This window comes from Salmo salar, chromosome ssa21 (genome assembly GCF_905237065.1).
Source record: "Salmo salar chromosome ssa21, Ssal_v3.1, whole genome shotgun sequence".
Lineage (NCBI taxonomy): Eukaryota > Metazoa > Chordata > Actinopteri > Salmoniformes > Salmonidae > Salmo > Salmo salar.
The window spans coordinates 33,424,524-33,448,394 of NC_059462.1; the positions used below are offsets into that span (position 1 = coordinate 33,424,524).

At 46.7% G+C, this 23,871-nt stretch overlaps 2 protein-coding genes across 2 annotated transcripts in view; one reads left to right on the forward strand and one right to left on the reverse strand.

The window, feature by feature from the left end:
* The first annotated feature begins 3,800 nt into the window (after nt 1-3,800).
* On the forward strand, nt 3,801-8,257 carry arsh (arylsulfatase H). Its single transcript, XM_014165092.2, has 11 exons — nt 3,801-3,893; nt 4,899-5,045; nt 5,187-5,308; nt 5,436-5,558; nt 5,636-5,838; nt 6,007-6,227; nt 6,337-6,473; nt 6,690-6,824; nt 6,913-7,072; nt 7,166-7,287; nt 7,390-8,257. Exons 1-11 carry the CDS (start codon nt 3,889-3,891, stop codon nt 7,794-7,796), a joined length of 1,782 nt encoding a protein of 593 aa, XP_014020567.2. The 5' UTR covers nt 3,801-3,888; the 3' UTR covers nt 7,797-8,257.
* An 8,682-nt stretch (nt 8,258-16,939) lies between these two features.
* LOC106582197 (immunoglobulin superfamily member 10) overlaps nt 16,940-23,871 on the reverse strand; it is a 29,656-nt gene continuing 22,724 nt past the window's right edge. Inside the window, exons 8-10 of the mRNA XM_045704899.1 lie at nt 23,120-23,735; nt 21,922-22,957; nt 16,940-20,125 (exon numbers count right to left, since the gene is read on the reverse strand). Of these exons, the coding sequence (XP_045560855.1) occupies nt 17,992-20,125; nt 21,922-22,957; nt 23,120-23,735 (3,786 nt within the window). The 3' untranslated portion in view covers nt 16,940-17,991. The remainder of the gene's footprint in view (nt 20,126-21,921; nt 22,958-23,119; nt 23,736-23,871) is intronic.

Consider the following 23,871-nt stretch of genomic DNA (forward strand, 5'->3'; position numbering starts at 1 on the left):
AAAGGTGAAATATCTAAATATATTTTTTAAATAGCGTCATTGATGGCGCTGGAGAAGAAGGCTGACGTTTTACGTGTCCCCAACCAATTGTGTTTTTTTGTTTGTTTCTTTGTAACATTTCTTATTGCCGCTACCGTCTCTTATAACCGAAAATAACTTCTGGACATCAGGACTGCGATTACTCACCACGGACTGGCAGAATCCTTTTTTTCCTTTAACGAGTCTAACGAGCCCTACGTGAATGATATACTGCTCTAACGGGAACAGGCCCAGATCCCCGAGATTTGCGTGAAGAGAAGGCGGAGAAAAAGGGGCCAAAGGGCGGGATGCCTTCGGAGAATTCGTAGGCGATTGAATAAACCCCCACTTCGTTTCCTTCTGCTAGCCATCGTGCAATCTTAGGAAAATAAAATAGATGACCTACGCGGAAGATTAAACTACAAAACGGGACATTCAAAACTGTAATATCTTATGCTTCACAGGGGTCGTGGCTGAACGACGGCACTGACAACATACAGCTGGTTATACGCTGTACCTGCAGGATAGAACATCAGCGTCTGGTAAGACAAGCGCGGCGGACTATGTATTTTTGTAAATAACAGCTGGTGCACAATATCTAAGGAAGTCTCGAGGTATTGCTCGCCTGAGGTAGAGTATCTCATGATAAGCTGTACACCACACTATCTGCCTAGAGAGTTTTCATCTGTATTTTTCGTAGCTGTTTACATATCACTACAGACAGAGGCTGGTACTAAGACCGCATCGAATGAGCTGTATTCCGCCATCAGCAAACAAGAAAACGCTCACCCAGAGGCGGCGCTCCTAGTAGCCGGGGACTTTAATGCAGGGAAACTTAAAATCCGTTTTACCAAATTTCAATCAGCATGTTAAATGTACAACTAGAGGGGAAAAACTCTTGACCACCTTTACTCCACACACAGAGACGCATACAAAGCTCTCGCTCGCCCTCCATTTGGCAAATCTGACCATAATTCTATCCTCCTGATTCCTGCTTACAAGCAAAAATAAAAGCAGGAAGCACCTGTCACATCCTGACCAGTATAGGGGTTATTTGTTATTGTAGTTTGGTCAGGACGTGGCAGGGGGTGTTTGTTTTATGTGGTTCAGGGTGTGTTTTGTGTATGTGTTTAGGTAGAGGGGTGATTTGATTTATTAGTCCGGGGTTTGTTAGTCTTGTTCTATGTTAGTATATTTCTATGTTCTATCTAGTCTTTTGGTGTTCTATGTTTAGTTAATTGGGGCTGGAACTTCAGTTGGAGGCAGCTGGTTATTGTTGCCTCTGATTGAGGGTCCTATAATTAGGAGTTTGTTTTTCATGGGATTTTGTGGGAGATTGTGCTTGTTTAGCTGTGTGCCTGACAAGACTGTCCAGTTCGTTTGTGTTTTGTATACGTTTATTGTGTTTCCCTTCTTCACCAAATAAAAAGAAGATGAGTATATATTTTCCTGCTGCGTCTTGGTCTTTACCCTACGACACCCGTGACAGCACCAGTGATTCAATCAATTAAAAAGTGGTCAGATGAAGCGGATGCTTTGCTACAGGACTGTTTTGCTAGCACAGACTGGAATATGTTCTGGGATTCCTCCGATGGCATTGAGGAGTACACCACATCAGTGAATGGCTTCATCAATAAGTGCATCGATGACGTCATCCCCACAGTGACCGTACGTACATACCCCAACCAGAAGCCATGGATTACAGGCAGCATCCACACTGAACTAACGGCTAGAGCTGACGCTTTCAAGGAGTGGGACTCTAAACCGGAAGCTGATAAGAAATCCCGCTATGCCTACTGACGAACCATCAAACAGGCAAAGCATCGATACAGGACTAAGATCGAATCGTACTACACCGGCTCTGACACTCGTCTGATGTGGCAGGGCTTGCAAACTATTACAGATTACAAAGGGAATAACAGCCGAGAGCTGCCCAGTGACACGAGCCTACCAGACGAGCTAAACTACTTCTATGCTCGTGTCGAGGCAAATAACAATGAAACATGCATGAGAGCACCAGAAGTTCTGGACGATTGTGTGATCACACTCTCCGCAACCGATGTGAGTAAGACCTTTAAACAGGTCAACATTCACAAGGCCTCAGGGCCAGACGGATTACCAGTATGTGTACTGCGAGCATGCGCTGACCAACTGGCAAGTGTCTTCACTGACATTTTCAACCTCTCCCTGTCCGAGTCTGTAATACCAACATGTTTTTAGCAGACCAACATATTCCCTGTGCCCAAGAACACTAAGGTAACCTGCCTAAATGACTACCGCCCCGTAGCACTCACGTCTGTAGCCAAGAAGTGCTTTGAAAGGCTGGTAATGGCTCACATCAACACCATTATCCCAGGAACTCTAGACCCACTCCAATCTCCAATCAGGGGTGCATGCTCAGTCCCCTCCTGTACTCCCTGTTCACTCATGACTGCATGGCCAGGCATGACTCCAACACCATCATCAAGTTTGCCGATGACACAACAGTGGTAGGCCTGATCACCAACAACGACGAGACAGCCTATAGGGAGGAGGTCAGAGACCTGGCCGTGTGGTGCCAGGACAACAACCTTTCCCTCAACCTGATCAAGACAAAGGAGATAATTGTGGACTATAGGAAAAAGAGGACCTAGCACGCCCCCATTCTCATCGACGGTGTTGTAATGGAGCAGGTTTAGAGCTTCAAGTTCCTTGGTGTCCACATCACCAATATACTAACATGGTCCAAGCACAGCAAGACAGTCCTGAAGAGGGCATGACAAAACCTATTCCCCCTCAGGAGACTGAAAAGATTTTTCATGGGTCCTCAAATCCTCAAAAGGTTCTACAGCTGCACAATTGAGAGCATCCTGACTGGTTGCATCACTGCCTGGTATGGCAACTGCTCGTCCTCGTCCGCAAGGCACTACCGAGGGTAATGCGAACGGCCCAGTACATCACTGGGGCCAAGCTCCCTGCCATCCAGGACCTCTATACCAGGCGTTGTCAGAGGGAGGCCCTAAAAATTGTCAAAGACTCCAGCCACCCTAGTCATAGACTGTTCTCTCTACTACCGCACAGTAAGCGGTACCGGAGCGCCAAGTCTAGGTCCAAGAGGCTTCTAAACAGCTTATACCCCCAAGTCATAAGACTCCTGACCATTTACATTTTAGTCATTAAGCAGACGCTCTTATCCAGAGCGACTTACAGTAGTGAATGCATACATTTCATTTCATGCATTATTTTTTATATTCTTGTACTGGCCCCCCGTGGGAATCGAACCCACAACCCTGGCATTGCACACACCATGCTGGCATTACAAACACCATGCTCTACCAACTGAGCCACAGGGAAGTCCCTATTTGCATTCCCTTTGTAAGAGCGTAGTTTAAGAACAGTTTTAAAGCCTCAACGGATAAGATGATCCAACTTTCAAAACTAGTCCTTTTTAGCTAACCACAGCAGTCAAGTACTATCTAGGTACAGTAGCTGTTTATTTGTCTACCACATTCACTAATTAACAAGCAATTTAGCTAGCAAGATATGTCAGATATCAGTCTAAAAAACACTTGGCATGGCCAGGAATCAGATTTTGGCTTGAAATATCTAATTCCATGTTCAGGCTGCAAGAAAAATAATAGATTCGAAAAGGATATACAAAAAAATGGGATTTGTGTCACTTCAAACTGCCAGTGTGAACAAGGCTTTAGATTCTGTAGTTCTGCAAGCAACTGAGCAGCTGCCCCCCTCAGACTCACATCCGCGCATTTAATACCAAGACACCGGTAAAACGATATAGCACATACTCCTGTAACTACGGTAAATGGGGGACAGTAGCATAGTGGTGTTACATCTTTGCAATTTGAATCAATCGCGTTATTGTGTTTCAGAATGAGGTAAGAGATGGTGATGTGGCAGACGGTATGGATTGAGCGCATCATTTCGAAAAGCATAATTTATGTGTTGCATTGATTATAACCTTTAGCGATCTATAAGTGTGTAGATGCAAGTCGATCAACCGTATGGCTTGGTTTTGTTTCGAACGTTCAACCGGTGTTTCTATCAGGTTATTTTACTGAATGGTTTGACCTTCTGGACTGGCATAAACTAAGACGTTCACCCATAAAGTATAAAGGAAGTCCTCGCGCTGTTACACAACACTGAAGTTAATGCGTGACTGTTTCCTTACGCAAAAAAGTGTACGTTTTGCTGAAATAACTAATTGTTCAGACTATATTAGGCTATGCAGGCCATAGTCTACTTTGTGCCTTTATCTGCGTGGAGGTATCAGTCAGTCGATCGGCCACCAGTGTAGATCAGAGGAAAATAAGAGGACAATCTTATATGTTCTTGACAAAACTAACGTTCTATAACGTTTCACCCTCCTGAACATACCTCATGCTATAGATCACTGAGTTAAGTTAGTGTGACTTCACACACACCCCAGACAGATGGGTGATCATTTTTTTAACCTTTAGTTAACGAGGCAAGTCAGTTAAGAACACTTTCATATTTACAACGACGTCCTATACCGGGCAAACTCGGACGACGCTGGGCCAATTGTGCGCTGCCCTATGGGACGACGCTGGGCCAATTGTGCGCTCCCCTATGGGACGACGCTGGGCCAATTGTGCGCTGCCCTATGGGACACCCAATCACTGCCGGTTGTGATACAGTAGGAAAGTTAGAGCACCATTAGTCTCTAAGGTATGATCTATATCTCTCCATCAGGCTGTCCCCCTGTTGTTCCACGAGGTGAAATGTTTAGAACCATTAGAGATAGAAACACACTTAATTTAGCTGACTAACAGATGATCACGTCTGTTCTACAATATACATAATACATATCGGTGAACATTCTGTAAAACTGCTTCCTCCTGACCTTTAACCCTGACCCCCAGGCTCTGCTTACTTGCCCTGTTGCTGCTCCTGGCCACAGGAAGTGATGTCACAGCGTCAGAGGGGGACAGGAAGCCCAACTTCGTCCTGATGATGGTGGACGACCTTGGCATTGGGGACATTGGTTGTTACGGCAATGACACCATCAGGTAACAGAGGCAATCTGCAGCCTTCCCAAAAAACAACTACAGTTTGAGTTTATAACACTTGCTTCCTCTCTCTCTCTCTCTCTCTCTCTCTCTCTCTCTCTCTCTCTCTTCTCTCTCGCTATCTCTCGCTCTCGCTCTCAGGACTCCTAATATCGACCGTTTAGCAGCAGAGGGAGTGAAGTTGACTCAGCATATAGCTGCTGCTCCTCTCTGTACACCCAGTAGAGCTGCCTTCCACACAGGACGCTACGCACTGCGCTCAGGTAGTACACACAAGTATACATGTAACACGCACACCCACATGTACAAAGACAATTTTGGAAGCATTAGAGGAGTTATTGGAATTAATGGAATGTGTGTGTGTGTGTGTGTGTGTGTGTGTGTGTGTAGGTCTGGGCAGTACAGGGCGTGTGCAGGTGTTGTTGTTTCTGGGAGGTTCTGGGGGTCTACCCCCCACTGAGACCACCTTCGCTAAGAGACTACAGGAGCAGGGATACACCACCGGACTAGTGGGTAAGAGAAAGACACACACACACACACACACACACACTAACCCACACAAACACTAACACACTGATGTGTACCTATAGGTAAATGGCACCTGGGTGTGAACTGTGAGCTTCGAGGGGACCACTGCCACCACCCCAACACACACGGCTTCAGCTACTTCTATGGCCTGCCTTTCACCCTGTTCAATGACTGTAGACCAGGGGAGGGGAAAGATGTACTAGCTGACCTGCAGAACACACTGTGGCAGCTAACACTGCTGGGGGCCCTGGCCCTGCTCAGCCTGGTAGGGTTCCAATGACTCCTTATTCCACATGACAGAGTATCATGTCTGTTCTACATATTCTATCTCTATCTGAGTGCCTCAAACAGTTCACTGGCCTTGATGATAATGATTCACATGGTTTTATGAACGTTTTGTGGGTGTGTCTAACACCTCTCTCCCTGTCTGTAGGTGTGTGTGCGTGTGTGTGGTCTGCTTGAGGTGAGTGTGTCCGTCATCGTGGCGGTGACTTGTCTGAGCCTGCTGGCGTTCAGTGTGTGGTTCGTGCCCTTTGAACTCCTGATGACCTGGAACTGCATCATCATGAGGAACCAGGAAGTGGTGGAGCAGCCCATGGACCTAGACACGTTATCACAAAGACTACTGGGAGAGGCCCAAGGCTTCATAGAGAGGTCAGAACACTCAATCAGTCACTCAATCAAACATTACATTCTTTTAGATTTTCCCCACATTGGTTATACCTAGGTGAGAGTTCAAATCTTGTTTGTGTGTGTTGGATAGGAATGCTGACAGACCGTTCCTCCTGTTCCTGTCTCTGGCCCACGTACACACTCCTCTGTTCTCCTCTCCTGGCTTTGCTGGGAAGAGTCGCCATGGTCTCTATGGAGACAACGTAGAGGAGGTGGACTATATGATAGGTGAGCGGTTTGTGTGTGAAAGCTCTGACCAATAACACATTGATATATTAGAATGTTTTATTATGTTTACGATGTGTATTAATGATCTTACTATGATTTATATGCTCTCAGGTTGTATGACTGAAGCAGTGCACATGTTGAGTCTGGCCAACAACACTCTGTTGGATTAGAATGAGTTATGTTTCTGATATGTATTAATGATTGATCTTCTGTCAGGTCGTATGACTGAGACAGTGGACAGGTTGGGTCTGGCCAACAACACTATGATGTATTTCACCTCTGACCACGGTGGCTATATTGAAGACGCAGATGAACGAGGACAGAAAGGAGGCTGGAACGGAATCTACAAAGGTAACAACCAATCAAATAGAGCCATTTGAGCAATCAGAAAAAATGAAACAGATGTGAAAAACGTTGATTGTCTCCTCCTCTCATACAGGTGGGAAGGCGATGGGTGGATGGGAGGGTGGTATCAGGGTGCCAGGTATATTCCGGTGGCCTGGAAGGCTGTCAGCAGGCAGAGTGTTTGACACACCCACCAGTCTCATGGACCTCTACCCCACACTCACACACCTGGCCAATGCAACACACAGCGACAGGTACGTGTGTGTGTGTGTGTGTGTGTGTGTGTGCTTTGTGTGTGTGTGTACTTGTTGTGTGTGTCTGCCTATCCTCATGTCTGTATATTCCAGGTTGTTAGATGGCTATGATCTGATGCCTGTGCTAGAAGGAAGGACCGAGCGGTCGCAGCATGAGTTCATGTTCCACTATTGTGGTGCTTACCTCAACGCAGTACGCTGGCACCCACCTGGGAGTGAGTACACACACACACACACACACACACACACACACACACACACCACTATACACTACAACACACACCATCATCTGTCTCATTACATGTGTGTCTCCCCAGGTGAGTCAGTCTATAAGGTCCACTTCTTTACCCCTAACTTCTCCCCACCGGGCGCTGGCGGTTGCTATGACACCAAGATTTGTTTGTGTCATGGAAGTCATGTGACACACCACAGTCCCCCCATCGTCTTTGACCTTCACACTGACCCCTCGGAGTCCAGCCCCCTGACCCCAGACACTGAGCCACGCTACCAGGAAATTCTACAGCAAACTGCCAGGGCTGTGGAGCAGCACCGGGCCACCCTCACACACTCACACACACAACCAGACACACACTCTCCCCACTCCGAGCCTGTTCTCAACCAGCTGTCGTGGGAAAAGATTCTGTGGCGTCCATGGCTGCAGCCATGCTGTGGAACATTCCCCTTCTGTGGCTGTAAAGAGAACACTACGTCTACTCTGGCCTAACACACACACATCTGGCCTAACACACACACCTCTGGCCTAACCCACACACCTCTGGCCTAACACACACACCTCTGGCCTAACACACACACCTCTGGCAGAGAAATGTGAAGAGAAAGATGAGGAACATAAAAATATGAAGAACTTTTAATGGATCAACTGCTTTTTGAATTGTTATAATATTTTTCAGACTAAGTTTTCAATGTCTAGACAGTTGTACATAGCTATATGAAAGATGGTAATAATTTGCTCAAAGATAATTTATGTTTTTATATCCTGACCAATCTTGTAATTTGCAATATTGATTTTGATAGATTATTATTTTTATAACCTAAGCAGTCTGTGAAAAACCTGTTTGTTCTTTTTCTTTGAAGTTTGTGACTGTACAGTATGCTCCTGTCAGTTACTGCTCTTCACCACATGGTGGAGCCAGCTACCTGGAATAAACATTCCTTTCTGCTGCAGTACATGTATGGTCTTCTTTTTTGATCTAGTTCAACTGCATCTATGTTTACCTGAAACTGTGCAGGATTAGGTCCCAGTAGTCTGGAGTGTCTAACAATCCACTGAGTCACAGTAACTTTGCTATTACAGGCCACGGTTACTGAGTTGGCCAAGGTTATGGCCCGTGAGAGGTTTGAGAGCTGTGCTCTGGAGGTGTAGGTGGATCTTAGTACCACCAGGTGGCACTGCAGCCACGTGTATCAGAGACATACAGCGCCATAGACGTCAGTACAATGCGCATGCTGTACAGTAATCAGTAGGATAATGTTTCATCTGTGGTAATGTGTGGACTCACTGACTTCCAACTGGTCAGTGGTGTGTGTATTTTATGAAAGTGATGGCAGGACAGAGCATCTGATATTGTGGTGACTGACCTCAAGTGTTTTATCCTACTGTGAGGACAGGAGACTAATGATATTTTTATTCTGATAAGATTCAAATCTCATCTCGCTTCTGTTATTCCTTCAAGATATTGTCTGTTCTGTATTAAATGATTATTCTGGGATTCTTTGAGTGTTCTAAATCACACTGACATGAATGGCTCTACCTTAATCACAGGCCACGACTGCTCTTATCTAAATAGACAGACCACAGTCAGTGTGAAGTTATACTAGAAGACATGGTTAGAGTGAAGTGTGTAGGCCTCCTGTAAAGTCTAGGGCTCTTGTAGAGTATTTTTAGGGTCTGTGTCTCTGGCCAGCCAGGCTGTGCCCTGCCTATTGTTGCTCCCTGGTCAGTTGTCATCCTCAGTCATTGTGTTCATGAATCAGCCCTGTGGTCATTGGGCCAAGCCTGGCAGAACTGATCACCGGCCAGTGGCGTGACTCAGTGCTTCATGTCCATATTACTCTAGCCTCGCCTAGTCTGACCTGGACTGGAAGAAACCTCTCTGTCAGCACCGGCCCACCTCGACTGTAACCACTGGTTCTATCTGCTGTCTTTTAGGTCACTGGCACTTTAATGGCTTGAAACCATAAAGCATCTTTACTGGTGTGTTTCCCAACTCTGGCTGCTCTATAGAAAGAGAACGGCTGTGGCAGGAGAGCCACAGGAGTTAAATCACTTCCATACATCCAGCGCATGAGGCATAGGGTTCGTTCCAGTGAGAAACAAATGTTTGGCAGCAGAGTTCAGTGGTACGGTGGCTTCTAAAGGTCTCCGTAACTGGCTTGAGTCAGAGACCAGAGTTTTGTAAAGTAATCAATATAGAATGAGAGGAGTGACTGAACAATAGCAGAGCAACTGAAGGCTATCACATTAACATTTGATTGGCTTTAAGACATGGCTTTGACCAAACCAGATACAGGATCAAGGGAAACAGGCTTTTTATTGCAGACAGTTTGTCTCTTTCAAAACAACTCCATCATGCCAACTGCCATTTGTTCTAAAGAGGGATGGATGGAACCCACTTAGGCCTGATAGACCCACAGCAATGGCTTCCATTCCACCTGCAAACCTAAACACACACACACACACACACACACACACACACACACACTATATGGAATAATTTGTCTTCCTTGCTTTTGGGCAGTGTTCCAGTGTTGTTTGGGATAATGGAGCAAGTTTAAGCTAAAGTGTTTCATGGTTGTAATTTCACACAGGGCTGCTTCCATATGGATCTCTGGCCCTGAACTGATATACTGACAACTCACCCAAACTCCACTCAACCCTCTGTTTTTCCCAACCCTGTCCCCTATCTTCCAACATCCCTTAATCTCCCCTCCCTCCCCCATCCTCCACCTGCCTCCCCAGTCTGCCCTGGCATCAGGAGTGAGAGAGTTCAGTCAAAAATCTGCTGTGGACTCAGAAATGTTCTGCCAAATGGTCAGTAACCAAACAGTCAGCCAAATCCACACAGATGGCTTTTAGTCAGTGCATGGGTGGAGTCATTCAGTCATGTAGTGTCTAACTGGACTCTGGCACTTCAGAGGGACTCAGTATAAATGACTACACTCAGTCCATTGTCCACTGGCTACGGCTTCCTATTCCCTATACAGTGCTGTACAGGACTTTTGGCCAGAGCCTTACTGTATGATTTGTCTTATGCCTCTCCATATACTGTATCCTGCTCCCAGTCCCCTTAACCAGAGGGACGATGACATGTCTATACTCTGAGAATCGACTGTAAGGCCTGACCTCAGTGGAAATGCTGACACCATGTCCTCCTGAAGGGGAGAGAGAGAGGGGGGATAAGAAAGAAAGACTGTGTCTCTGTACCCAGCGTGTAGCCAACCCCCTAGTTTAGTTTGGTGGAACTATTCCAATAGAATACAGTTCCACCAAATTCCATAAAATTGTGTACGTTTTATTGTCACACACCGGATAGGTGCAGTGCATTGCGCTAAATGCTTCTGAATATATTGCCCTGTAGTTTGCCAGTACTGTCTAATAAATTGGACATCTTCGGACAATTTATGGTTGTAAGGATGGTGGAGTTGGCACAGCTTTCTGTGTTGGTCCAGGCTAAATGATTCCTGTGTGAGAATGCTCCAGGGTTAGACCACTGAAACACTCAGCTGGAGAGCTTTCATTCTGTACCCCTGGTTCACCCCAGTGTGTGTTTCTCTTCTTTAGTTTCTGTTCTAACTCACGATGATCCCTGTGGCTTCGCTGGGTTTCTACTATCATTCAGTGCTTTCAGAGACATCCCTTTCTCCCCTCTCTACCTCTCTCTCCCCTCCAATCAATACCTTCCTCCCTCTGATTCTCTCTCGTTCTCTAACATCTTCCTCTTTTCAGTCCCTCTCAGTCCCTCTCAATCCCTCTCAGTCCTTCTCAGTCCCTCTCAGTCCCTCTCAGTCCCTCTCAGTCCCTCTGTATGTATTTGTGTGTATGTTGGTTTCAGGGATTTGACTTTGCATGCAGTTGTGAAAATATGTGTGGTTAAATATTGTGATATGATGTGTAGTGATGTGATGATGTGTTGTGATTGGGAGATAGGCGGCCCATCTGTTCAGCATTATCATGCTCTTTACAGGGGACCCAGCCTGTGACTGGCAACATGGCTTTAAGAGAGAGCTCGCTCCAGTGTGTGTGTGTGTGTGTGTGTGTGTGTGTGTGTGTGTGTGTGTGTGTGTGTGTGACCCGTCAAAGCAGTACCCCATCTGCTGCACGTCCCATATTCCACAGGCACACAGTGACACACAAGCACACACAAACACAAACACACACATGCACGTTGATTAACTACCATGCTCTCACCCCACACAGCTTACTGGGCTTATTAAAAACACAGGAAGTATTGACAGAGGTGGGGCCTGATGAAGGACAGATAACTACACTGGTCTGGCTTTAACGCATGCACACACACACACACACACACACACACACACACACACACACACACACACACACACACACACACACACACACACACACAGTCTACCAAAGTAACACAGCTATAATGCAGCTATACAGTTTCTGCATTCCTAAACACGCTGGGTCAATAATTGTGTTCAATTGGCCAGTGCTCTACAGGGGAAAGAGGTGCGCTATGGGTGTGAGAATAAAACGCCGTCAGCCACAGGAAATACAAAAAGCAAATTACCGTGTCAAAACAGCCTCAGCCATATCTCTAGTTCTTCCTTTTCTTAGTTTATAGCTTTAGCACATTGTACAACCACTATGGTCAAAGCACATTTCAATCCACTTAATGCTAAGTGCTGGTTTTACACAAGACTGATGTTTCAGAAGGTAAATTACAGAATTACAGTTCTGTCCCCCCCCCTTCCTGGTCCCCACATATGCTATTGCTAATCAGCCAGTGATTTCCCTATGCAGCGATTCCCTCCTCCTCTTCTCTCCATAACCCTCAGACATCAAAGCCCTGTCAGCAACCATGATGTCATCAGGAACTGTGTCCAATAGGAAACATCCTGGAAATAGTAAATGGAAACAGTTTCCTGTAGGGGTTCCCTATGGGCCACTTCTTCCTACTGCCCCAGGCCTGTCGCTGTCTGTTTATGTGTTTGTGAATGTATGTGTATGTGTGTGTTCAACCCTGTTTCTATCATGAATGATCACAGCTTTGAGAGGGAAGGACAGAGAGGGAGAAACATAAAGACAGCAAAAGATGGAAAGGTTTAGAGAGAGGTTCTGGGTCGTGGGTTGTGTTTCTGGGAATCAGTGCGATACGATCATAACATTTTCAGGGGGGGACACTAGATGGGGAGAGGGGAAGAGAGCGTGGTCACTTATCAGTAACAGTAACCCTGGGACTGCTGGCCCTACCATTTATCTCTCTGACAGACATACTGTAGTCCACTCTGACATACTGAACCTGTCCTGTCTCCAGCAGGTCAGTCCTGCCTTTATCTGATGTAGAGCTATATTGCAACAGCTGGTTAGTATTTTTAAAACAATGTCGGCCTCATCTGATCTGAGAGCTGTCGTTTGAGACACGCAGAAGGACAGCTTTCCTGATCCTCCAGAGATGATAACAATCTACTGATTCTCCTCTGTCTCTCAGCCTTTCCCCCGGCCGTGGGGTGTGACACCACTTAGTATGAGGTAACATTGTTGTGAGAAGTCTTCTTCTAACTGTAAATCACCAAGCACATGCCATATCTATGTGAAGATGAACCAACTGAACAGAGAGGGTTGGTAGGACTGCTCTGTCTACTAGTTGAAGCCTTTACCAGCAGTCTGAGAGGCTGTCACACAACATAAAATCTCATTGATTCTAGGTGGGTGGATGAGACTGGAGGAGGTTGATAATGGGAGAGAGCGGTGGAGAGGTGTGATGGAGTGACAGTGAGGACAGGGGAGGGTCTGAGATGAAGAGAAGAAGTAGGATGATCAGAGGAAAGAGGAGAGGATGAGGAGGCAGGCATGTCAGATGAAAGACAGACCGGTTGATGACATCTACTCGAGACTAGCCTGGGCCAAAAAAGAGCAGAGAGGGGGGAGAGAGAGAGCGGGATGGAGAGAAAGCGAGAGAGAGGGATAAAGAGAAAGGGAGTGGTGGTAAGGTCTTTCTGTTATGAAACGCAGAGGCAGATGGTCCTCTGCGTTGTAGAGACAGATACAAAGAAAGACAGAAAGGAAGACCAAAAAAGAGAAAGGCCCAAAGGAAGAGAGAGGAAGAGGTAAGGACAGGAAAAGAAGGAGGTTCTTTTCCTGTCCTTACCTCTTCCTCTCTCTTCCTTTGGGCCGTTCTCTTTTTTGGTCTTCCTTTCTGTCTTTCTTTGTATCTGTCTCTACAACTCTCCATGTTTCTCTATGAGTGATTTAGGGTTGGCACACACCTGTTTGGGAGTGATAATGGGAGAACTAGAATTACTGTAACTTTGGACTTAACTGTCTCCTCTCCTGACTGTACTGTCTCCTCTCCTCTCCTGACTGTACGGTCTACTCGCCTGACTGTACTCTCTCCTCTCCTGACTGTACTTTCTCCGCTCCTCTCCAAGAAGATTATACAGTAGCTACTTATTAATCAGGAGTTGCTATAAGGTTGTGGTCCCCTGTCTTAATATTATTCCTGTGGTTGGATGTCTTCACGTGGGATCTGCTTCAGAAACGGTTGATTAATTGAATTGATAGGTAACATAAACATGGCCCCTGAGCAGATTCCACAGGGAACCCAAGCCTACCAAGGCTCTGCCCCAGGCCCAAATATAATCTCTCTAAGAAGGGAGAGGTTACTGTCTCTGAGAGTGGAGATGTGGCTATGGGTTACTGTCTCTGAGAGTGGAGATGTGGCTATGGGTTACTGTCTCTGAGAGTGGAGATGTGGCTATGGGTTACTGTCTCTGAGAGTGGAGATGTGACCATGGGTTACTGTCTCTGAGAGTGGAGATGTGACCATGGGTTACTGTCTCTGAGAGTGGAGATGTGGCTATGGGTTACTGTCTCTGAGAGTGGAGATGTGACCATGGGTTACTGTCTCTGAGAGTGGAGATGTGGCTATGGGTTACTGTCTCTGAGAGTGGAGATGTGACCATGGGTTACTGTCACTGAGAGTGGAGATGTGACCATGGGTTACTGTCTCTGAGAGTGGAGATGTGACCATGGGTTACTGTCTGCTGTTCACAGGGAAATCATAATGTATATTATGGGGGTGATATGGTCTATATTTTATGCAGTAGATCAAATGTGTTGGTTACTCACCCCATTTTTTAAGAGATCTATATTGTCGTAAATGTCATACATGATTATCAAATGCACATTTAGATCAATAGATGTTTTAAGTTGTCCAGGGGTAATGTCAGAGACGTGCAGTATTCCATCTGTAATCCAGTATTATAGTGTAAAAGCTGCAGGCTGTATCTAGTAACTTCGGCCCTCTGTCCAGGGGGGAAGTTTCTCCAGTTGTCTCCAGATGTTTCTATGGAGCAGAGGGGACAACAGTGATACAGTAATAACTAGCAGAGCCATGACACGCGCACACACACACACGCAAGCAGGCAGGCACGCACGCACGGCACACACACACCCACACACGCAGGCAGGCAGGCAGGCAGGCACGCACAGCACACGCAGGCACGGCACGGCACGGCACGCACGCACGCACGCACGCACGCACGCACGCACGCACGCACGCACGCACGCACGCACGCACACACACACACACACACACACACACACACACACACACACACACACAGTAATAATACAGTAATAACTCCCAGAACCCTGACTGAATCAGTTCTATCTGCCTGTCCAACTGTAACGCCCCACCCCTGCCTGACCCACATACTAAACTATCCCTGTGTGTGTGTGTGTGTGTGGGTGGGGCATCCCAGCCTAGACTGACCCAGATCTCACTTTAGCCACTCGCTGAGTCACAAATGGACCTCATCCATTTACGTCCTCATCCTACAGCCCAGTCACATACTTAACCCTCTTCAACTAGACTGAAAACGAATCCCCTAACTCACCCATCTCCTCTTAAACTAACCCATCTCCTCCTAACTAATCCATCTCCTAAACTAATCAATCTCCTCCTAAACTAACCCATATCCTACTAACTATCCCATCTCTTTCAAAATGAACCCATATTCTCCTAACTAACCCATCTTCTCCTAAACTAAACCATCTTCTCATAACTAACCCATCTCCTCCTAAACTAACCAATCTTCTCCTAAGCTAACCTATCTCCTCCTAAACTAACCCCTTTCCTCCTCACTAACCCATCTCTTCCTAAACTAAGTGTTAGAAGTTTAGATGGTGGAGATGGTGTTGTCTGGCCCATTCAGTGAGAATCCAGTGTGCTGCTCTCCCCATACCAGAACAATGCGCATGCACAGACATACGCTCACATGGACGTACGCACCACACTCCACACAGTCCAGCACTGGGAGACATGGGGGTCAGGGAGGGTACGGAATCATCCACCTCAATCAGACACAAGGATAAGCAGGACCAGGTCTCACTGGGCACTGCACTTCATGACTCAGCGTTTCCCCGAAGCCCCCCCGCTCCCCCACCTCCAACTCTCTTACTCCTCTGTTTTGGTATCAGTGCTATATGGGATTCAATAGACTTTGGTATGTTTGGATCGTTTCAGTCATCGTCTGGGTTCCCATGGTGACTGAGTCATGTCTAGTGGACCGACTGTCTGAAACCACTTGCTGACTGAAATGATCAAAACAGATGAAAAACTTTCATCCACCTGAATTGATTTGCTTACATCTACATTAGTCATGTCTACAGACCCTTCCCATCAGATATGTAGATAAGTGAGACAACATTGCTCCTATTATTATAATGCAGCTGCAATGTCCTGTGAGAGGAATACAGATCGCGATTTTTGATAAAGATTTTAGACTGTTTGTAATAGAGAAAATGTCTCTATAATACTAGTGTAATGGAATTAATACATGTCTAATAAGAGAGTAATGGAGTTTATTCATGTCTAATAAGAGAGTCATGGAGTTTATTCATGTCTAATAAGAGAGTCATGGAGTTTATGCATGTCTAATAAGAGAGTCATGGAGTTTATTCATGTCTAATAAGAGAGTAATGGAGTTTATTCATGTCTAATAAGAGAGTCATGGAGTTTATTCATGTCTAATAAGAGAGTAATGGAGTTTATTCATGTCTAATAAGAGAGTCATGGAGTTTATGCATGTCTAATAAGAGAGTCATGTAGTTTATGCATGTCTAATAAGAGAGTAATGGAGTTTATTCATGTCTAATAAGAGAGTAATGGAGTTTATGCATGTCTAATAAGAGAGTCATAGAGTTTATTCATGTCTAATAAGAGAGTCATGGAGTTTATGCATGTCTAATAAGAGAGTAATGGAGTTTATAAATGTCTAATAAGAGAGTAATGGAGTTTATAAATGTCTAATAAGAGAGTCATGGAGTTTATAAATGTCTAATAAGAGAGTAATGGAGTTTATGCATGTCTAATAAGAGAGTAATGGAGTTGATACCTGTCTAATAAAAGAGTAATGGAGTTTATAAATGTCTAATAAAAGAGTAATGGAGGAAGCAACTGTTTTGGAAAATGGACTCCCCGGGAAGTGTTAGTGTGATGATGTCATAAGCACGACTTATCTGTCCTTAAGACCCATTTCCTGGTTTTTCTGCTGAGAGTCATGGGATACAAAGCCTGATGTTCCCAAGCAAACCCAGTTTCTGTCCCCCCAGGACACACACACACACAAACACACACCCACACAACCACGTTTTGATGAGCAGACTGAATTCCTCTTCTATTTTATTTATCAAATAAAGCAGTTGAAAATAAAGCATAATTTAAAAAGGCTATTGAGAGATTAGATATACAGTACATCTCTCTCTTTATGACAAGAGGCACAACATAACAACTTTACATCACAGTCTTTACAGACAAATAATTTAAACAAAATGAAAACATCAAAGGAGTGTTTATAAAAACATGAATGATATCAGCTTTCACATGGATATTACACATACTTGATGTAACACTGGAGCCACACACAAATCTATGCTACTCTATATGAAACATATGTAATTACTACAAATACCATCTTCAAAGACTTGGTAACTGTTGTGTTTATTTAACATGATCTGGGACGTATGTAAAGCCTATGACTGGAAGAGTGGTCGAGGTTGCAGGGTTGGAGAGCTGCAGCCACAGAGAGCTGCAGCCACAGAGAGCTACAGACACAGAGAGCTGCAGCCACAGAGTGCTGCAGCCACAGAGAGCTGCAGCCACAGAGAGCTGCAGCCACAGAGAGCTGCAGACACAGAGCGCTGCAGACACAGAGCGCTGCAGACACAGAGCGCTGCAGACACAGAGCGCTGCAGACACAGAGCACTGCAGACTCCTGAGGCTCCACAGAACTATCACTGGAGCAGTTCTGTGACCACTATCAAACATTTGCTCTGCTCAACAGTACACAACAATACAACAAGATAAATAGGGCAGCTTTGAGATATTATGGAGGTAAAGGTTCACATAAACATACAGGTTGTGATACAGAGCTGAATGTGTTGTATTGCATGACGTGTGTTTTGACAGCTGATGTCCTTAAAGCCTGGTATAGTTTGTGTTGACACTTATTTATTGATGATGGATGCTGCTGCTTCTCAGCTGCTGATTTCTTGTACATCTTTAACACACTCTGGCTGTAAGACGCATGTGTTTGTTTTTATCTCTATTTACAATCTTTAATCAACACCTCAGTCTTTAGTTGAACAGTATTTTCTGCACTAAACTTTGCAGTTTCTTTGGGCAAAAATGATGTGTGTGTGTGTTCTGTTAGATCACATGTAGATAAGTGGCCTTGGTGTCAGTTCCGATGACATTCCGTGCAGAACAACGGTAGAACCCTGTGTCTCTGCTGGTCGGGTTCTGGATCACCAGGGAACCCTGGGGACTCAGGTACCGGTTGCCATAGAGACGGGCCTGACCTGTGACCCTGAGCTGGGATTGGTCCGGCATCTCCCAGGTGATGGTCGCTCTTGGGGTTGCTATGACGTAGCAGGTTAGCTGAACGGCAACACCAGGACGGGTGTAGGTGAGGGGAGGGGGTCCGTTGGTGATGCGAGGGGGGTAGGCGATGACAATCACTGGAACTGTCAAGATAGACGATGTGTCCTGATTGGTGGATCGGCAGGAGTAGGTCCCCCTGTCAAACACAGACACCTGCTGCACCGTCAGAGTCCCGTCATCCAGGACTGAGTACCGACCCGTCCCTGCCGCCTGTCCCCGAGACACGACCACCCCGCTGGGCAACTTCCAGGTCAGAGACTCTGTCTGGCTGGAGCCCTGACTGGGGCTGTCTGTCTGGGGGCAGGGTAGCTGTAGATTTTCTCCGTTGATGATGCTGACCAGAGAGCCTGATATGCTGGTGACCACACGCTTCCTTTCCAGGACAACACTCCTCCCTGCCTCTGGCACTGGGCCTCTTGGGTGAGGTGTGTCCCCTTGGACTGGGACACCTGGCAGAGGGTTCTCTGTGCTGACTGGGCCTCCTAAGTGAGGTTTCTCATTGGTGACTGGGCCTGTAGGGCGAGGTGTCTCCTGGCGAGATATCTCTGTGGTCACTGGGCCTCTGGGGCGAGGTGTCTCCTCTCTGTCTGGGCCTCCTGAGCGAAGTTTCTCTCTGCTGACTGGGACTACTGGACGAGGTTGTTCTGTGCTAACTGGGCCTACTGGGCAAGGTTTCTCGGTGGTCACTGGGCCTCTGGAGTGAGGTGTGTCCTTTGTGTCTGAGACTTCCAGGTGTACCATTCTCCGATTCTCACCCCTCTCACCACGATTGACACACACCAGCATGCCGGAGTCGCTTGCCCTCACCCCCCTCAGCTCCAGGGTTCCATTGCGGTGGACGGTGAGTCTGCTGCCATAGTAGGGCACCGGGAGAATCCCGTTACCGGGCAGCAACCAGGCCAGGCGGGGGAGAGGGAAGCCCTGGGATGGACATGGCAGAAGAACTGTCTGGCCTCTAACTGCTGAGACCCTTTGGTCCCCTACTTTACTGTCTCCATTATTACTGACACAATTACCTGCACTGACCCTATGATCCCTCCCTGCAGACTGACTGATGGAGATCACAGCACTCAGTCCACTACCACTAACAACAGCTATCTGTCTGTCTGCCCCATTGATCCCACCCCCAGCCCCATTGAGAGTGAAGCTGGGTGGTGTCACCATCACCTCCACCCCTATCACCTTGCTCCTCTCCCCAGCAGCATTGCTGGCTCGGCAAGTGTAGTTTCCTCCGTCAGCCCCTCTAGCCCCCTGGATCACCAAGGACCCGTCTTGCTGCACCGCAACCGGACCTGATCCTTCCACTGGGAGGACACGATTCATTGGAGAGAGCCATGTGATCGTAGGGACAGGCTCTCCTTTAGCCCCACAGTTCAGAGCCACTGCGCCCCCTTGTTGCACCTTGACGACCTCATATTTGGTACTGGGGAAGGAGGGAGGTGAGGTGAGGACTTTGACCATCACACTCATAGTGTCCCTCCCCCCATGGTTCTCAGCGTGGCAGACATACTCCCCCTCCTCCCCCATCCCCACCGAGGGGAGGAACAGTGTTCCATTGTCAAAAACCACCAGTCGCCGGCTGCGCCTCCCTCTCTCTTCCACCTGCAACAGGAGACTTTTCACTGAGGTTCCATCCGGGAGGCTCCATCTTACTGCAGGGTTGGGCTGGCCGGTCGCCAGACAGTCTACCTTTAGAGCTGCTCCGTACGATACCACCTTCAGATTGGATGGCTGCTTTGGCTCAATCTTAGCAGGCTTTGTGGCCACGGTGACCTGGAGGAGGCGGAAGTCATCAGCCATCTTATTTCGTGCGACACATAAATAGTCCCCCCCGTCTTTCTCCGTCACGGACTGGATATACAGCGTTCCATTACTGTGCACCTTCATCCTCTTGTCAAAACTGGAAATACAACACAGAGAGGATAAGGTTAGATAAGCACCAGACACAGACACTGAGTGTACAAAACATTAGGAACAACTGCTCTTTCCATGACAGTAGCTAGGTTTCCTTCTGTCCCGGCAACAGATTTTCATGCGATTATTCTAGAATCTGCATTAAGAAAATATGTACATTTTCCCACCAGTGGCATGTTTCCACCAAATGGACTTGTTGCGGATAGAAATCAGCGGGTGACGACATAGTTCACACAAAATGTACTTTTTCGCTTAAGTTTTCATGTATCAAATAAAAAATAAAACAAATCTAAAGTTCAATGTGTTTCCATCGCATTTTCAACTCTTTGTCACAAAAACTGTTGCCTTAAATAGCAAATGTGTCAACTCTGGTCTCATCACATGCGCTCCAGCCAACAGTTTGCAGATACAGTGTGGGTAGGCTGTGTGGGTTGGCTAGTCTACATGATGAGATTATTATGGATAAGAGCAAGAATATTTTTAATTGTCAAATGGCAGTCAAGGATCGATCATCTTGTCACCAGAATAAGAACCTCGATATTTATTGGAAAGGAGCGTCAAGATCACCGTGCACTTTGACCCCCCTGTGAAGTTCATCATAACTTATTTTATCTGTAGCCTAATAAACTGTATGGTTTACGGAGTCGTAGTGGGAGGACCTCACACCATATCATTGCATGACTCCAAATTTACCTCAATATGATGATTATTCTACCGCCATTTCCTGCACAATTAATTTTACAGACACAAAAAGATCCCACCATGTCGAACGAACAAATTATCTGTCTGCATTTATTCAATTACACCGAAACTTCCTTTCCATCACAGCTATCATGATTTTGTTTTTATATGACTTTACTTGCATAAAAACTGTCGATGGAAACTTGGTTATAGACTGACCAGGTGAATCCAGGTGAAAACTATGATCCCTTATTGATGTCACTTGTTAAATCCACTTCAGTTAGTGTAGATGAAGGGGAGGAGACAGGTTAAAGAAGGATTTTTAAGCCTTGAGACAATTGAGACATGCATTGTGTATGTTTGCCATTCAGAGTGTGAATAGGCAAGAACAGATTTAAGTGCCTTTGAACAGGGTTTGGTAGTAGGTGCCATGTGCACCGGTTTGAGTGTGTCAAGTACTGCAACGCTGCTGTTTTTTTCACGCTCAACAGTTTCCCAAATGGTCCACCACCCAAAGGACATCCAGCCAACTTGACACAACTGTGGGAAGCATTGGAATTGAGGCTGTTCTGAGGGCAAAAGGGTGTGCAACGCAATATTAGGAAGGTGTTCCTAATATTGCAGTTTTAAAGCAAGTTTGCTGCAATTTTACACATTTTGCCATGAGGTGGAGAGAAGATTTAGCAATTGTATAACTAATTTCATGCAATTATACACATTTTTCCATGAGGTGTAGAGAAAATGTTTCTGTTTTACAGCTAATTTCCTGCAATTCTACCCATTTTGCCATAGGGCGGACATAAATGTTTGCAGTTTTTTATATTATATCTGGGTGAGAGTGACTAAAGAAATCAGTGGGGGCCACGGTTGGTAATTCAACTATGTAAACTACAAGTTTAGATATCAGGCTAGACTAATTTACCAATCTACAAATATTTAGCTGACATGGGCTAATTGAATGACTTATAGTGACTGACATAACAGGAGAAAAACTGCTGATGCACAACCACATTTAGAAATTGCACCTTGTGCGTTCTCTATAAGTGGGGCGGTCCTGGACTCGATTAAAAAGATTGGTAATCAATAAGGACAAACACGCACCTGTAGCGGGCATCCACTAGTTTCTTGCCAGGTACCCTCCAGACCACTCTAGGCTCTGGGTTGCCAGTTGCTGAACAGTAAAGGAGCAGAGATTCACCATATATGACTATAGAACTGGATGGAGAGGTGGAGAGGATCCTAGCCTTACTGAGGGGGGAGGAGGGTGGGAGGGGAGGGTTAAGGACGGGGGAAGAGGGGGGAAGATCAAATTTACTGTTAATGGAAGAGAAGGTAATTTTATCCATGGAGACAACTTCTCCTCCTCCTCCATCTCCAGTCACCTCCACCCTCACCGTCCTCTTATCCCCGCCCACCGCATTAGTCGCCAGGCACTCGTAGCTCCCAGAGTCCTTAGTGGCTAGCTTGCGTATCAGCAAGGTGGCATTGGGGAGGACAAACAGGTTCCCGTTGAGGAATTGAGAGGGGAGCAGAAAGGTGCCGTCAGGGGTCCTCCAGCGGATGGAGGGAGCGGGAGCTCCCCGGGCAGAGCATTGGGCGTAGAGAGGCAAACCAGCGGGCCGGGTTACCCTCTCCTCTCTGGGCTCCTGGATGACTGGAGGAAGAGAGGACACATGGAGTCGGACTGACAGACTGCCAGCCCCTGCTGGGTTGGAGGCTACACAGCGATACAGTCCTCTGTCTGCTGGGCCGGCCACCAAGATACGCAGAGTACCATTAGGGAATATAGACACCCGGGGGTGAGTGCCAAGGGCAGGGTTGGGGTTAGGGTCAGGGGTTAGGACGGTGCGGTCAGGTAGTACCCAAGACAGCAGAGGAACCGGCACCCCCTGAGCCTGACACTCTAACCTCACCTCACCCCCCTGGGGCACCGTTGCATCTCTGTGGTTGGGTAGCTGAATGCGGGGTGGGCGGGACCAGACATCCAGGGTCACCAATGCACGGTCCAGGCCCACAGAGTTCTGTGCGCTGCAGATATATGTCCCCCGGTCCTGGACCTGCACGCTCCGGATGAGAAAGGTTCCGTTGGGTAGGACCTGGAAACGCTCTGCCTTGTAGTCCAGTGACATCACAGCTCCTGGGACAGACAGAAATAAATATTGAGTGGCGTATTGTGTGTAAGAGTGGCAATAGTGAATGTATTGAGTAACGTGTGGGTATGACAAAGTACATTTTGTGTATATGTGAGTGACAGTAGCATGTATTGTGTGTATAACTGAGAGTAGTGTGTGTAGCGTACCTGTGGAGACCTTGGTCCAGGTGATTGTTGGAGGAGGCTGTCCAATGGCCTCGCAGGGCAGGAGGGCATCAATCTCAGCTGGGACAGACATGGAGCGCATGTGAGGGGGAGCGATACGGGGCCGGACACGCAAGACGGAGGTCTGAGGGGGGCGTTGGGCAGTCACACTATGGACTGGAGACGCGGGAGGGGAATGAGGACGGGTGGACTCAGGGTTGAGTCCAGCCTGACTGTCTGTGGTGGGTGTGGAGGTCTTTGGGGAGCTGGAGGGAGCTCTGGTGGTTGAGACTGCAGAGGAAGGGGTCTCTAAAATGTCTGGGAGAAGAAGTTTGGGCTTGATAGGGTGTGGTAGAGAGGGTGCGTGTTTTATAGGGGGTGGAGTTTGAAGTGGAGTTCTTACTGGGTCAGGCCTAATGATGACATAGGGGTGCTGGCTGCTGGAGTGTTGTGAGTAGGTGGGGTAAGATGGGGGGCGGTAGCGACTACCATGTGAGTCTGGGATGGAGTTTACTCCTGGGTTCCTCCAGACTATTGTATTAGTAAGAATGGTAGTAGTAGTGGGAATAGTAGTAGTAGTTGTAGGAATAGTGGTAGTAGTTGTAGGAATAGTAGTGGTATTTGTAGGAATAGTAGTGGTATTTGTAGAAACAAAAGTTGTAGGTATAGCAGTAGTAGTTGTAGGTATAGTAGTAATAGTTGTAGGAATAGTGGTAGTAGTTGTAGGAATAGTGGTAGTAGTTGTATGTATAGTG

Coding starts and splice junctions, on each gene's coding strand:
- arsh (XM_014165092.2), top strand. Junction 6,228..6,336: donor GCCCAAGGCTTCATAGAGAG/GTCAGAACACTC, acceptor TGTGTTGGATAG/GAATGCTGACAGACCGTTCC. Junction 7,073..7,165: donor AATGCAACACACAGCGACAG/GTACGTGTGTGT, acceptor TGTATATTCCAG/GTTGTTAGATGGCTATGATC.